At 42.0% G+C, this 13,486-nt stretch overlaps 1 protein-coding gene across 1 annotated transcript in view; it reads right to left on the bottom strand.

The window, feature by feature from the left end:
- LOC140482642 (immunoglobulin superfamily member 3-like) overlaps positions 1-13,486 on the bottom strand; it is an 82,650-nt gene that overhangs the window by 19,427 nt on the left and 49,737 nt on the right. The window contains exon 6 of the mRNA XM_072580148.1: positions 526-870. Coding sequence (XP_072436249.1) covers positions 526-870 — 345 coding nt within the window. The remainder of the gene's footprint in view (positions 1-525; positions 871-13,486) is intronic.

Here is a 13,486-nt window from a genome sequence, read left to right as displayed (position 1 = left end):
ATTCTAATGGCAGGTCATTTATGGAATAGCAACACACAGTCTAAAATATTAAAACATTTTTATTGGTCAGGATTACGCAGAGATGTTAAATTTTACCAGACAGGCTGGTCCATGTCTGGACTTGGGGGAATCTCCAACCCTCAATTAAAGCTTCACCTTTAATTCCGATCACAGCTTTTGAAGAACCGTTTAGCAGAGTCTTAATAGATTGTGTAGGAACCCGACCACAGCCCACGAATGGCAATCAATGGGTCACTGCAGTGGTTCAAGAAGGCAGCTCAGCACCACCTTCTCAAGGGCAATTAAGGATGGGCAATAAAGGCTGGCCCAGCCAGTGACACCCACATCTCACAAAATAATTAAATAAATTGCTGCACCTGAGCTCAGCTTCCTCTCCACAGTGAATCCATCCCTGCAATCACTTTCCATTACCTCCCCAATCTTCTTGATTACAAACTGATCTCCAATTCACTCATTGGGTAGAAGGTTATTGCAGGAGGAGATTGTCATGTAAACTATACTTACTGGTGATATTGAGCTGGCTTCCTCTCCCATAGATCCTTCCCCAGACTGAGCAATAATAAACTCCATTGTCACTGGGCTGCACGTTAGTGATGGTCAGAATGAAGCTGTTACTGGAGGGGTCTCTGGAATGCTGGAATCGCTCAGTGAATCCTGGGCTCCATTCTGTGGAGCCACTTTCTGGATGTGTTAAAACCCACTCCATAATTTTTTTTGCAGAGTGTCGGTACCAGTGAACATCGGTGTGTGTCACTGTGGCGTTCCTCATGGTGCACTGGAATTGGGCAGTGTGGTCCTGGGTGACATGTTCTAGGCTTGGAGACTGGAGAAGGACTGGACCAGTGATACCTTTAAAGAAACAGATAAGAATCAGTTTATTCTCTGTACTGCTGTATTGAAAGGATCTGGCAGAGTGGTAGGAATTTTGAGTTGAACAGAGAGAACACATTATTACACTGAACAATTGAGATGCATCTGTGACTGATTTAGATGGAAAAAATCCATCAACATAAACAGAAGGAATTAAATAAACAGCATGTTGAATAATATTTCCCAACTCTTGTCAGAATCTGATCAACAATTTAGATGCGCCATTTTTTTCTGCAGCAGATTCACTTCCATCGAGAAGGACAAGGAATACCACCCCCTGCAAGTTCGTCTCCAAATCACTCATCATCCTATCTTGGAATATATCATTGTTTCTTTGTAGTCAGCCCCTGTTTGGGGCTGTTAACATGGTTCAACCAGGGAGACCTGGCTGACAGATAAAAACAGGAGTGTCTGCTTGTTATGTACCAGGCTAGATAACCCACTGGCAATATGACTTGATGAACTTCTTCCCATTTCTCATCTACCTGAATATGTGATGGTCTCCATATCCTTATTAAGACATCATTTTTATGATAATAACATTCAGGGATACATTCAGATTCTTTTTCTGCATAGTCATGATTTGGAGATGCCAGTGTTAGACTGGGTGTACAAAGTTAAAAATCACACAACACCAGGTTATAGTCCAACAGGTTTGATTGGAAGCACTAGCTTTTGGAGCGCTGCTCCTTCATCAGGTGGTTGTGGAGGACACTATTGTAAGGCACAGAATTTATAGCAAAACTTTACAGTGTGATGTAACTGAAATTATACATTGAAAAATATCTTGTTAGACAGGGAACACATGGGGCTAACACCTTCAACATATTATCTGGCTGACACCAATTGTTACAGTTTACCTGAGAATGTAACTTTAAAAAAAAGTTGTGTTGTACCTATGAAAGAAGTGAAACTATCATGGTATTCTAACAGATGAAAGACTCAACAAACAATCAAGGTATTTTTCAATGTATAATTTCAGTTACATATACGTTCATACTGTGAACTTCTGCCCTAAATTCCGTGTCTTACAATTGTGTCCTCCACAACCACCTGATGAAGGAGCGGCGCTCTGAAAACTAGCACTTCCAATTATACCTGTTGGACTATAACCTGGTGTTGTGTGATTTTTAACTTTTTCCTGCATATGCCTTTTGACCCAATTGCTCTATATTTTCATCTTTCTGCAGTAACTCAGTTCATTTATCTGAGCTAAAGATGTCTGCTCAATCATCTATCTGCTCTCAGTTTGTGCCAACCAACTGATGAAACAGGGTCTCTGCTTATTCCAATTCAACTTTCTTATTAGTACTCTTTGATCTCACTGTTTCAACTAGTGACTTTGTAGCCTCATTGCCACACAGTCAGGAAAAGTCCCAGGATATGTGTCCTGCAATAGTTCAATTGCCTGAGTTTCCACTGGCTGTTCAATCACCGTAGGTAGCACTCTGACCTGTGAACCAGCTATATCATGAGCAAGGACAAATTGTATTCCTAGAGCTGAGAGTTTGTCCAGTCCTCCTACCAAGATGTTTCTATTCTTCACTGGACACTCTAAGCTCACTTTACATAATTGAGAACTTCTCGTCTTACCTTGAATTCCTGGTATTAGTACCTTTTCTGGCAATAGCCCTTCAGAAGTACGTATATCCTCATCTTTCAGCATCACAGATTGAGACGATCCTGTGTCTCTTAATATCCTAACCTCTTTACCTGCTGCTCCTGGCCTATTCAAGTAAACTTTACCTTTGCAGCTATATGGTTTAAGAAGATCTGTCACTTCCTCCTTAGCCAACCTCTGACTAACTTGTACATTCTGGTGCAGCTTCCAAGCCTCCACTGTGTTTTCCATGACCACTCCAACAAAAGTCACTGGCTTATCCTGTTTTCCTATATCTGGCTTCCCAGTCCTTTTCCTAACCCACCACAACTGTGATTTCATGTGGCTTACTTTATTGCAATGAAAATATGAAGGCTTTTTAACTTCCCTTTCACCTTCAAGGATTCCTTTTTCACCCATGGCAAGTTATCCTTATGATCATCACCAAGATCTACCTTTCCGTCTCCATGTGAGGAATTTTATTTTCCCCAATTTCCATCCCCCATGGACTGAAATTGATTTTGGAAGCTAAACTTTGATTTATGAACCAACTCATAACCATCAGTCATTCCAGCTGCTAATTTTGCTGTTTTAACTTTCTGCTCTTCCACATGAGTTCTCACTAATTCAGGAGGTGAATTTTTAAATAGTAATCTCTCTAAAGGAGTCATAGTTTTGCTTTGTTTTTACTGACTGTATCCAACTATCAAAATTCCTTTGTTTGTAGGTTTGACTCCAAGGATGCTGCCTGACCTGCAGTGCTTTTCCACCACCACTCTCATCTTGGCTCTGATCTCTAGCATCTGCAGTCTTCACTTTCACCAAGTTGGCTTCAGGCACCAGCTCATCTGCACTTAAGATGGTTTTCTTCACCTCCTCTTATGCCCCAGATAGCTCCTCTGATAGTGATGCAAATACCTCACTAGCTCTACTTACAAGTTTTGTTTGGATCAACAAAACCTACATGGTCACGGGCTATCGCATTTGTTTAGCCACCTTTTCAAATGAGATGGGAAAGGCTTCCACATCCTTCTCGTCAAATTTGGGCAATGCTTGAATATATTTAAACAGTTTTTCACCAGGCCTTTAGCTACCATGGGTTTGCTCATCCTCACTCTCTTCCTCACTCAGCTTACCTTCAGCCTACAGCTCCATCCTTTTCAGTTGACTTTCCAGGCTAAGTGCCAATTTCTGAAGTTCAAGCTCCCTCTCTTTCTTCCTTTACTCTCTTCTTTCTCTCTCTTTCTCTCACTCTTTCTTGCTCTTCTCTATCTCTTTTTTGCTCCTTTTCTCTCTCTTTTTCTTTTTCTTCTATTAAAGCCATTCATTCGTTCTTCCTTTCCTCTGCTTTTAATCGTAATACAAACTGTTTCATTTTCAATTAAATATTAGCCATCTCTAAAGATTCTAATGGCATTTCCAGCAAATGTAAATGCTGAGTTATTGCTGCAATTTTCTCTCCTTTCCTCATGGAAAGAGGCAGCTCCAACCCCAGCTTGTCTGATAATTCCAGCAGCTTGGCCTTAACCACCTCTTGTAAAACCCCAAAGTCACTTCTTCCACCCACAGAAAACGCTTGGTGACCGAAAGAGTCATTGCTCTCCCAAGCGCTGTTTAAATCAACTGAATTCAACACCCAGAACAAAAGACACTAACACTGACCACTTTGAGTCCAACAACCTGAATCCCAAATTGGAGTGAAAGGACAAATCCTGCAAACAGCTCCCAATCTGCTATGGACCAGTCCAGAACCCCTCAAAACATTTTCAGAAAGTCTCCCAGACCTTAACTTTGCTTGCTGTTTTAGTGGGTGCAACATGAATAATCCAGGACGGATACTGTTAGTCAAACCACATCATTTTAAACAAGCCAGAATTTATTTACAAGATTACTGAATGAAACACAAGCAAAAGAGAACAGGATATGGATGTAGGTTTGCTTGCTGAGCTGGAACGTTCATTTTCAGATGTTTCATGATCATAATAGGTAACATCTTCATCTGGAGCTTCACTGGTGATGTTACCAAGTATGATGACGAAACATTTGAAAATGAACCTTACAGCTCAGCGAGCAAACCTAAATCCAGAACCTCAACCTGAGCTATAAATCTTCTCAAAACTCACTAAGAACAGAATATAGATGAACTTAACCTATCTGAAAACCCAATAAATTATCCCAACTTAATGAAGCTGTTCAAAGTACTTGCAACAATCCCCATAAACTCCTCTTGGCACAGAAGGTAAAATCAAACACAGGGTCTTACAGGAGAGAAGTCAGGGAGAGGATCATCATGGACCTGCTTCTTTGGATCCAGCTGGTTTTACAACTGCCTGACTGCTTTCAGTGAATAGCCAGACTGCCAAAACCAAACCAAACCAGAGCGAGCTGATCTGGGAGAACTGGCCTCTCCCTTTTCATTGTACAAGTGTTTATGTTTTAAAACGTAAAAGCCTTTTGACTGAGGCAGTATCTGTGAGCTACAATCAAACTGGCCCTAAGACCCATCCAAGCCCAGACTTTTCGGAGTCTGTGTCATTACTACGTCTCTAAAAAAAAACATCCAAGGACAACAAAACCTTGTTAAAGGAGCAGCATCATCACATGATCACTCTGGGAGCTGGCTCTGAGGGAGATGGATCAGTGTCAAGGACTCTGCATATATCAGTAAAGGGTGACTTGGTGACGAGATACCAGTTTTTGTGGAGTTACTTCATCCATCATGGTCACTGGGTCAAAATCCTGGCATTCCTTCCCTCAGGGCATTATTGATCTACCTACAGCATATGGACTGTAGCAGTTCAAGAAGGCAACTCACCCACAAGTAATAGCAACAATAATATTAATAATAATATTAATGGTGATAATAGTAATGATAATTATGATGATGATGATGCTATAGACAGAACATTTAGAAATGACTCATTTGACTCAGCAGAGTCAATATGGTGTCATTAAGGATAAATAATGCCAGACAAATGTATTGGAATGTTTTGATGAGGTAAGAAGCAGGATAGATAAAGGGGATCCAGTCAATAATGTATTTGAATTTAAATAAGTGCTTTTGATAAGGTACCACACATTAAGCTACTTAATACAATGAGAGTCCTTAATGTTGCAGGTAGTAAGGACAGAGGATTTACTGACTAACCAATGGCAGGGAGTTGGGCTAATTGTGACATTTTCAGGGTGGCAATTCTTAACTTAAACTGCTTATCCTGAGGTCCCCTATTCTTATCAATTCAAAATTATCACCTTTCATCAGCAGAAACTGTTTTAAATACTTAACACATTTTGGGTGGCACGGTAGCTTAGTGGTTCACATTGCCCCTCACAGAGCCAGGGACCCGAGTTCGATCCCTGCCTCAGGCAGCTGCCTGTGTCGAGTTTGCACATTCTCCCCATGTTTGCGTGGGTTTCCTCTGGGTGCATCAGTTTCCTCCCACAATCCAAAGATGTGCAGGTCTGGTGAATTGGCCATGCTAAATTGCCCATAGTGTTAGGTGCATTAGTCAGGGGTAAGCATAGAGTAGGGGATTGGGCCTGAGTGGGTTACTCTTTGATGGGTCAGTGTGGACTTGTTGGGTCAAAGGACCTGTTTTCTCACTGTAGGGAATCTAATCTAATCACCCATCTGAACTCTGTGAATTAGAAAAATCAGACTTTCCAAGTAATATGTGCCTCTCTGAAATGAAATACAATCCAATTCCATCAACCTGTAAGCACCCTAATGATTTCAATGTTTACTTTGTCTGCTCATAAGATCTCTCCCAATGCAAACAAATTCCCATTTACACTCCAAGAACTGTTTCTGTCAGATTGATTTATTTTTAAAAAGTCAATCATCACTCCAGAAATATTGTCATTTTAAACTTTAAATCCTCTCATACACACTATGATGAAAACATACATGCCACTAGTTCAGAATCCAAACTCCAAACTAAGTGATATTAAAATTATATAGAAACCATACACCTCTCATCAGTGTTTAGACTCTAATGGTGGGGGGGGGGGGGGGAGTGCATGAGTAATAAAGCCCCAGTTAACCACAAGTCATACTAAATCTGTCAAGAATCAACATTGCAGCCATTTTGTTTATTTTCTGTCCTCTAAGCCAAAGTAAACAAAAAGCAGTTTGATTAATGACCTCAAACATGACATTTATTATCAGCAAGACAGATGTTTGAAACAAGCAGAAAATGTGATCAACAACTGCATTTCTATTTGTGGTTAATCCCATTAATCCCATTACATCCCATTAATCTCAAACATGCATTCATTCACAGACAGGGTAACACGGCTCTGCAGGAATATTCCTGCCGTTTGTAGAAAAAAAAACCTGAAAGAAAGACCATCCCAGTGTAGCAAGGACATCACATCAGAAGTTAGAAGTGCTGATATCTCAGAATTTATTCACTTTCATGTGAATTGGGTGAAGTCAATGCTTTTGTTTTGCTACAGAACTTTAAAGAGTGGTTCTTACACATTTCATTACTTATTTTAATGAAAGAGTATACTCCCAGGTCTATCTATTCCTGTGCACCCATTAGAATTGCACTTTTAAATAAAATTGTCTCCACTGCTCTTATTTCTCCTCCCAGTCTGAGTCTCCTCACATTTCTCTGCGTTACATCTGATCTACTATTGGCTGCCCAATCTCCCACAATGGGGCAAGTAAAAGAGAAAGCACATTTCCCACAAAATCCTCCTCCCATTGTCACAAAAGTATTCCCTTTCTTCCCACTGACCACCAACATTGAACCTGAGCTCAGCCTCCTCCCCACAATGAATCCATCCCCAAGATCACGCTCCATCACATCCTCAAGCATTTGATCACAAACCGATCTCCAATTCATTCATTGGGCAAGAGGTTATTGTTGGAGGTGATTGTTACGTAAACTCTACTTACTGTCTACAATGAGCTGGCTTCCTTTCCCATATATCTTTCCCCAGACTGAGCAATAATAGACCCCAGTGTCATTGGGCTGCACGTTTGTGATGGTCAGAATGAAGCTGTTATTGGAGGAGTCTCTGTAAGGCTGGAATCGTGGGCTCCATTGTGTGGAGCCACTTCCTGGATCTGTTAAAACCCACTCCATAATTTGCTCTGGGGGCAGTCGGTACCAGTGAACATCAGTGTGTGTCACTGCGGCGTTCCTCATGGTGCACTGTGACCAGGCAGTGTGACCCTCGGTTACACATTCCAGGCTCGGAGACTGGAGAACAACTGGACCATTGATACTTTTAAAAAAAAGCAATACTTTTATTCCCACAAAACCAGCTTCCCTGTACTGCCATATTGAAAGGATTTGACAGAGTCGTGGGAGTTTTGAGTTAAACAGAGAGAACAGGAGAGAACACGAAACCATTGAGCTGCAGTTGGGACCGATACAGATCAAATAAAGTCCATCAACAGAAACAGAAATAATTAAATAAACAGAGTGTGAAATAATATTTTTTAATTCTGTTGAAAATTTCTTCGACATTTTGGACATGTCAATATCTTCTGCAGCACGATCAAAACCCACATTCACTTCCATTTGAAAGGGCAAGGGCAGCGGATACATGGGACCACCAACCCCTGCAAGACCAAGCCACTTATCGTTCTGACTTGTAAATATATCACTGTTCATTCAGTGTCGCTGGGTCAAAATGCTGGAATTCTTTCACTAAGGGCATTATGGGTCTACCTGCAGGACATGAACTGCAGCGGTTCAAGGAGACAGCTCACCCACAGCAATAGCAACAATAATAATGATAGTGATAATGGTGATGGTGATAGTATTGGCAGAACATTTAGAAATGTCAAACATGAATCAGCATAGTGCCACAAAGGACAAATAATGCCAGACAAATGTATTGGAACACTTTGATGAGGTAAAAAGCAGGATAGATAAAGGTCAATGTCATGCAATTGGATTTGCAAAACACTTTTAATAAGGTACCACCTATCAGGCGACTGAATAAGATGAGAGGCCTTGATTTTGGAGGTAGTATGGACAGAGGATTGGTTAGCAAACATTGACAGGGATTGTGACAAAAGGTGCATTTTCAGGGTAACAACCTGCAATTTGTGAAGTATCACAGGGCTCAGTGCTGGGCCACAATTATTAACAATCAATATTAATGACTAGGTGAGGAAATTGAATCTACTGCAGCAAAGTTTGTGGTTGGCACAAAAATAAATGGGAAGACAAGTGGTGAGAATGACACAAAGTGTCTGCACAGGGCTATAGACAAGTTCAATGAGTGGGCAACATGTTGGCAAATGAAATGTATTGTGGGAAATGCAAGGCCACGCACTTTAACAGGGAGAATACCATTTTATTTCTTCATTCAAGATGTGAACATTGTTGGCTAAGCCAGCATTTGTTACTGATCCATAATTGCTCAGGGTGCAGTCACATGCAGGCCAAACCAGTAAGAATGGCAATAAACCAGATGGGTGTTTCATGAACAATCACTTCATGCTCATCATCAGATGTTTAATTCCAGATTTTTAAGGAATTCAAATTCCAGCATTTTCCATGGAGGGATTTGAATATGGGGTCTCAGAACAAGTCCTGGGTATCTGGATTAATAATCTAGTGATGATCCCACTTGGCCATTGCCTCCCATGAGGGGAAAGACTGCTTGACAGCCCAGCACAGAGGGACTGGGAGGGTTGGAGAGTGTATATGAATCAACGAGAGCGAGCATCCAAGATCAGCAGGGAGTAAGGAGGGAAAATGGAATGTTGGCCTTTATTTCAAAGGGAATGGAGGAAAAAAAGAGGGAGACTTTGCTACAACTATACAAGGCACTAGTTAGACCAGAGCTGGAATAATGTGGGCTGTTGTGGGCCCCTAATCTGAGGAAAAATACACTGACATTGGAGGCAGTCCAGAGAAGGTTCACTCGGTTGATCCTGGGTGTGGAGGGATACTCTTATGAAGAGATGGTGAGTAGGTTGGGCCTGTGTTCATCTGGGTTTAGGAGAATATGAGAAGAACTTAGTGAGACATATAAAATATTGAAGAGGCAATATAGAGAGTAGTTTCCCCTTGCAGGCGAGTCTCATACTTGAGTGTATAATCTCAGAATACCGGGTCACACATTTCAAACAGAGTCAAGGAGAAATTTCTTCTCTCAGAAGGTTGTGAATCTGTGGAATTCTTTCCCACAGAGGGCTGTCATGGCTGGGTCATTCAGGATATACAAGGATGAGATGGACAGAGATTTAACTAGTGAGAGAGTCCAGGGTCATGGGAAAAAGGCAGGAAAGTTGGTTTGAAGGTTATCAGATCAGCCATGATCCAATTGAATGGTGAAGCAGGCTAGATCGGCCAAATGGCTGACTTCTATCCCTGTATTTTACTGTCTTATTCCAATCTCATGCTCAGTCAGACACTGCTCCCTCAGTACCTGACCCTGAATACTTACAATTGTTTCACTGCCATGTACACAGAATCACTCAGTATTCACTGGCATTGGTAATCACCTGATTACTAACTAACCCTGTGTCCCCCTATGTCCAGGAGCTGCTTAGAGACCCAGCTCCCTGACACCTTGTCCAAACCAATCATAATCATAAAGTCCTACAGCACAGAGACAGCTCCTTCAGTCCAAACTGGTCCATGTCAACCATAATGTCCATGAATGCTGATACATCTCTCAGACTCCCTGCCCCCTCCCTCCAACACCTACCCCCCACCCCCCCCCCCCCACCCCCCCACACTCCGCCAACCTCAGTCTCCTGCACTCTAAAGGAAAATAAACTCCTAGCTTTTGCAACCTCTCCTGATCATTCTGTCCTTTGAGTCCTGGCAATATCCTTGTAAATTTCTTCTGCACTCTTTCTAGTTGAATAACATTCGTCCTGAAGCATGGTGACCAAATCTGAACACAAAACTCCAATTGTGGCCTCACCAACATCCTATGCAATTGCAACAGAACCTCCCAACTTCTGTACTTAATGCCCTGACTGATGAAGGCCAATGTGCCAAAAGCCTTCTTCACTGCCCTGTCTATTGTGACTCTGCTTTCAGACAACCGTGTACCTGAACTCCAATTTCCCTCTATTCCACTACATTCATTAAGGCCCTACCATTCACCATGAATCTCCAACCTTGATTTGACTTTATCTATATTAAACTCCATTTGCCATTTCTTTGCCCACTTCCCCAAATGATCAAGGTCTTGCTGCAATTTCAGATAACCTTCCTCACTGCCCATGATACAGTCCATTTTAGTGTCATCTGCAAACTTACTAAACATGCCTTGTACATTCTCTTCTAAATCATTGATATGGATAACAAACAGTAGTGGGCCGAGTACTGATCCCTTAGGCACTCCACTAGTCACAGGCCTCCACTCCTACAAGCATCCTTCCTCTATTACCTTCTGCTTCCTACCTTTAAGCCAATTGTGTATCCAATTTGCCAGTTCTCCCAGGATTCCATGAAATCTAACCTTCCTGACCAGCCGATCACGAGGAAACTTATTGAAGGCCTTACAGAATTCCATATAGATTACACCTACCCTCTTGCCCTTGTCAATCTTTCCAGTCAAATCATCAAAGAACTCTAATAAATTTATAAGGCATGATCTGCCACGCACAAAGCCATGCTGACCACCCTTATCAGACCCTGAAATTCCAGATGCACATCTGTCTACTCCCTCAGAATCTTCTCAAGTAAATTACCTAAGACAGATGTTAGGCTTAACTAGTTGAAAGTTTCCAGGTTTCTCTTTGCAGCCCTTCTTGAATAAGGAACAACATTTGTTACCCTCCAGTCTTCCAGAGGGATGATGCAAAGATACCAGCCAGGGTCCCAATCCTGCTATCTGTCTCCCACCCTGGAATATTGGCACATTTCCTTTCCCCAAATCAGGAAAGGGCTGGCAGAATGTTTATCCCAAATAATCATCTTCATTAGCCTGATCCTCAACATTTGTCTTCCTCACATTTATCCCTGGAACATGGCCCTTTTAATTGGCATCAACTCATGCTCCATTCTCCCCCTCACTGCCCAACTCTCCATGATGTTATTAATATCTCTGTAAGTCTCTGGAAATGTGGATCAATTCCACATTTCCCTTCAATATCCTCCTACTATTACCACAAATAATTCCCCATAACCCCCCCACCCCTACCACCCACACAATCCCCTCCATGGTCTCACAAACATAGAGTCACTTCTGTGAAATGGCTTAGCTGGACGAAAGCGCACAGCTTCACCAACAAATATAAAATATCCAAAGGAGATTTAAAGATGTACTGGGATGAGAGGGTGTGCAGAGGAGGTTCACTAGATTAATTCTGGAATCGAGGGGGATGGTTTATGAGGAGAGATTGAATAGACTGGGATTACATACATTGCAATTTAGAAGATTGAGGAGGGAATTTTTTAGAAACATAAAATATGAAAAAAATTGATATGATAGAAGTAGAGAGAATGTTTCCATTGGTGGGTGAAAATAGGACAAGTTGGCATAGCCTCAAAAGAAGGGGGAGCAGATTTTGGACTGAATCAAGGAGGAATTTCTTCACCCAGAGGGTGGTGAATCTGCAGAATTCCCTGCCCAATGAAGCAATTGAGGTTTCCTTATTGAATGTTTTTAAAGCTAAGATTGATAGATTTTTGAACAATAAAGAAATTAAGGGTTATGATGAGAGGGCGAGTAAGTGGAGCTGAGGATGTGACAAGATCAGCCAATGACTTAATAAATGGCAGAGCAGGCTCGAAGGGCCAGATGGCCTACTCCTGCTCCTGGTTCTTATGTTCAAGAAACAAAACACTTCCAGAACAGGTTTCTCGGATCTATCCATAGTGGGTGGGAACCAGAGCAATTGGTAAAGAAAATCTGTCAGTAAGGGTTGATGTGATATCACAAACAAATGAAAGGGCAGCTGAAACTCTCCTGGAAGGTGAAGATAATTCAGATGGAGGATTTGTGATGATGTCTCTCATTGAAGATCAGAAAGCAGACCTTGAATTGAATAAATTCACAGCCACCTCATACCGAAGATTAGTAAAGTAACATCAGATGGGATCCGCGGGAGCTTGTAAATTGTTACAAACTTGGCTGGAAGGGAGGAGACAGAGAGTGGTGGTGGAGGGGTGCTTTTCAGACTGGAGGTCTGTGCCTAGCAATGTTTCACAGGGATTGATGCTGGATCCACTGCTTTTCATCATTCATATAAATGATTTGGATGTGAATGTTGAAGATATAGTTAGTAAGTTTACAGATGACACTAAAATAGATGTTACAGTGGACAGTGATGAAGTTTATCTTAGAATCCAATGGGACCTTGATCAGATGGGCCAATGGGCTAAGGATTGGCGAATGGAGTTCAATTTAGACAAATGTGAGGTGTTGCATTTTGGTAAGGCAAATCAGTACAGGATCTATACACTTACTGTTGTGGCCCTGTGTGGGGATTGTAACAAGGTCAGCCAGGTAGAGCTCATGGAATATGAGTTCCCTGATTAGGGCTGTTAATCTGGTCCAATCAGGAAGCCCTGGCTGACAGATATGAGCAGGAGTGTCAGGGCTTCTATTCACTCTGAGGACTGGCTCTGAGGGAGCTGGATCAGTTTCACATACTAAACATGCTTAAATAAAGGAGAACTTGGTGACAGAAAACTATCCAGAAGGCCACGTGGCAAATGTGATGCCTTGAGCCACCTCCTGCTGGCAGATTAATCCTCTGGTGATGCTGTCACTGGAAGGGTCCGTTCTAATTATAAACTTTCTGAATACCCTTCTGATCACCGCTGACCAGACCTGACTGGACACAAGAAGATCCGATCCTGGCTAAACTAAAACAGCTGGTGTTGTTGGGGAGGTCAAAGGGGCATCACAATCTGAACTGAAACCTTTCTGGACCCGCTAAGCCCCGATTACCGTAGGGGATGGCAGATTACTGTAGGGAGCAGGAGTGATTCGACTGAGCAAAGGTTACTGCCAGATACTGGCTGATCTCCACCAAGGTCATCCAGGGGTGTCCAAAAT

The sequence above is a fragment of the Chiloscyllium punctatum genome, chromosome 11 (assembly GCF_047496795.1).
Source record: "Chiloscyllium punctatum isolate Juve2018m chromosome 11, sChiPun1.3, whole genome shotgun sequence".
NCBI lineage: Eukaryota > Metazoa > Chordata > Chondrichthyes > Orectolobiformes > Hemiscylliidae > Chiloscyllium > Chiloscyllium punctatum.
This window is presented reverse-complemented; position numbering and strand designations above follow the sequence as displayed.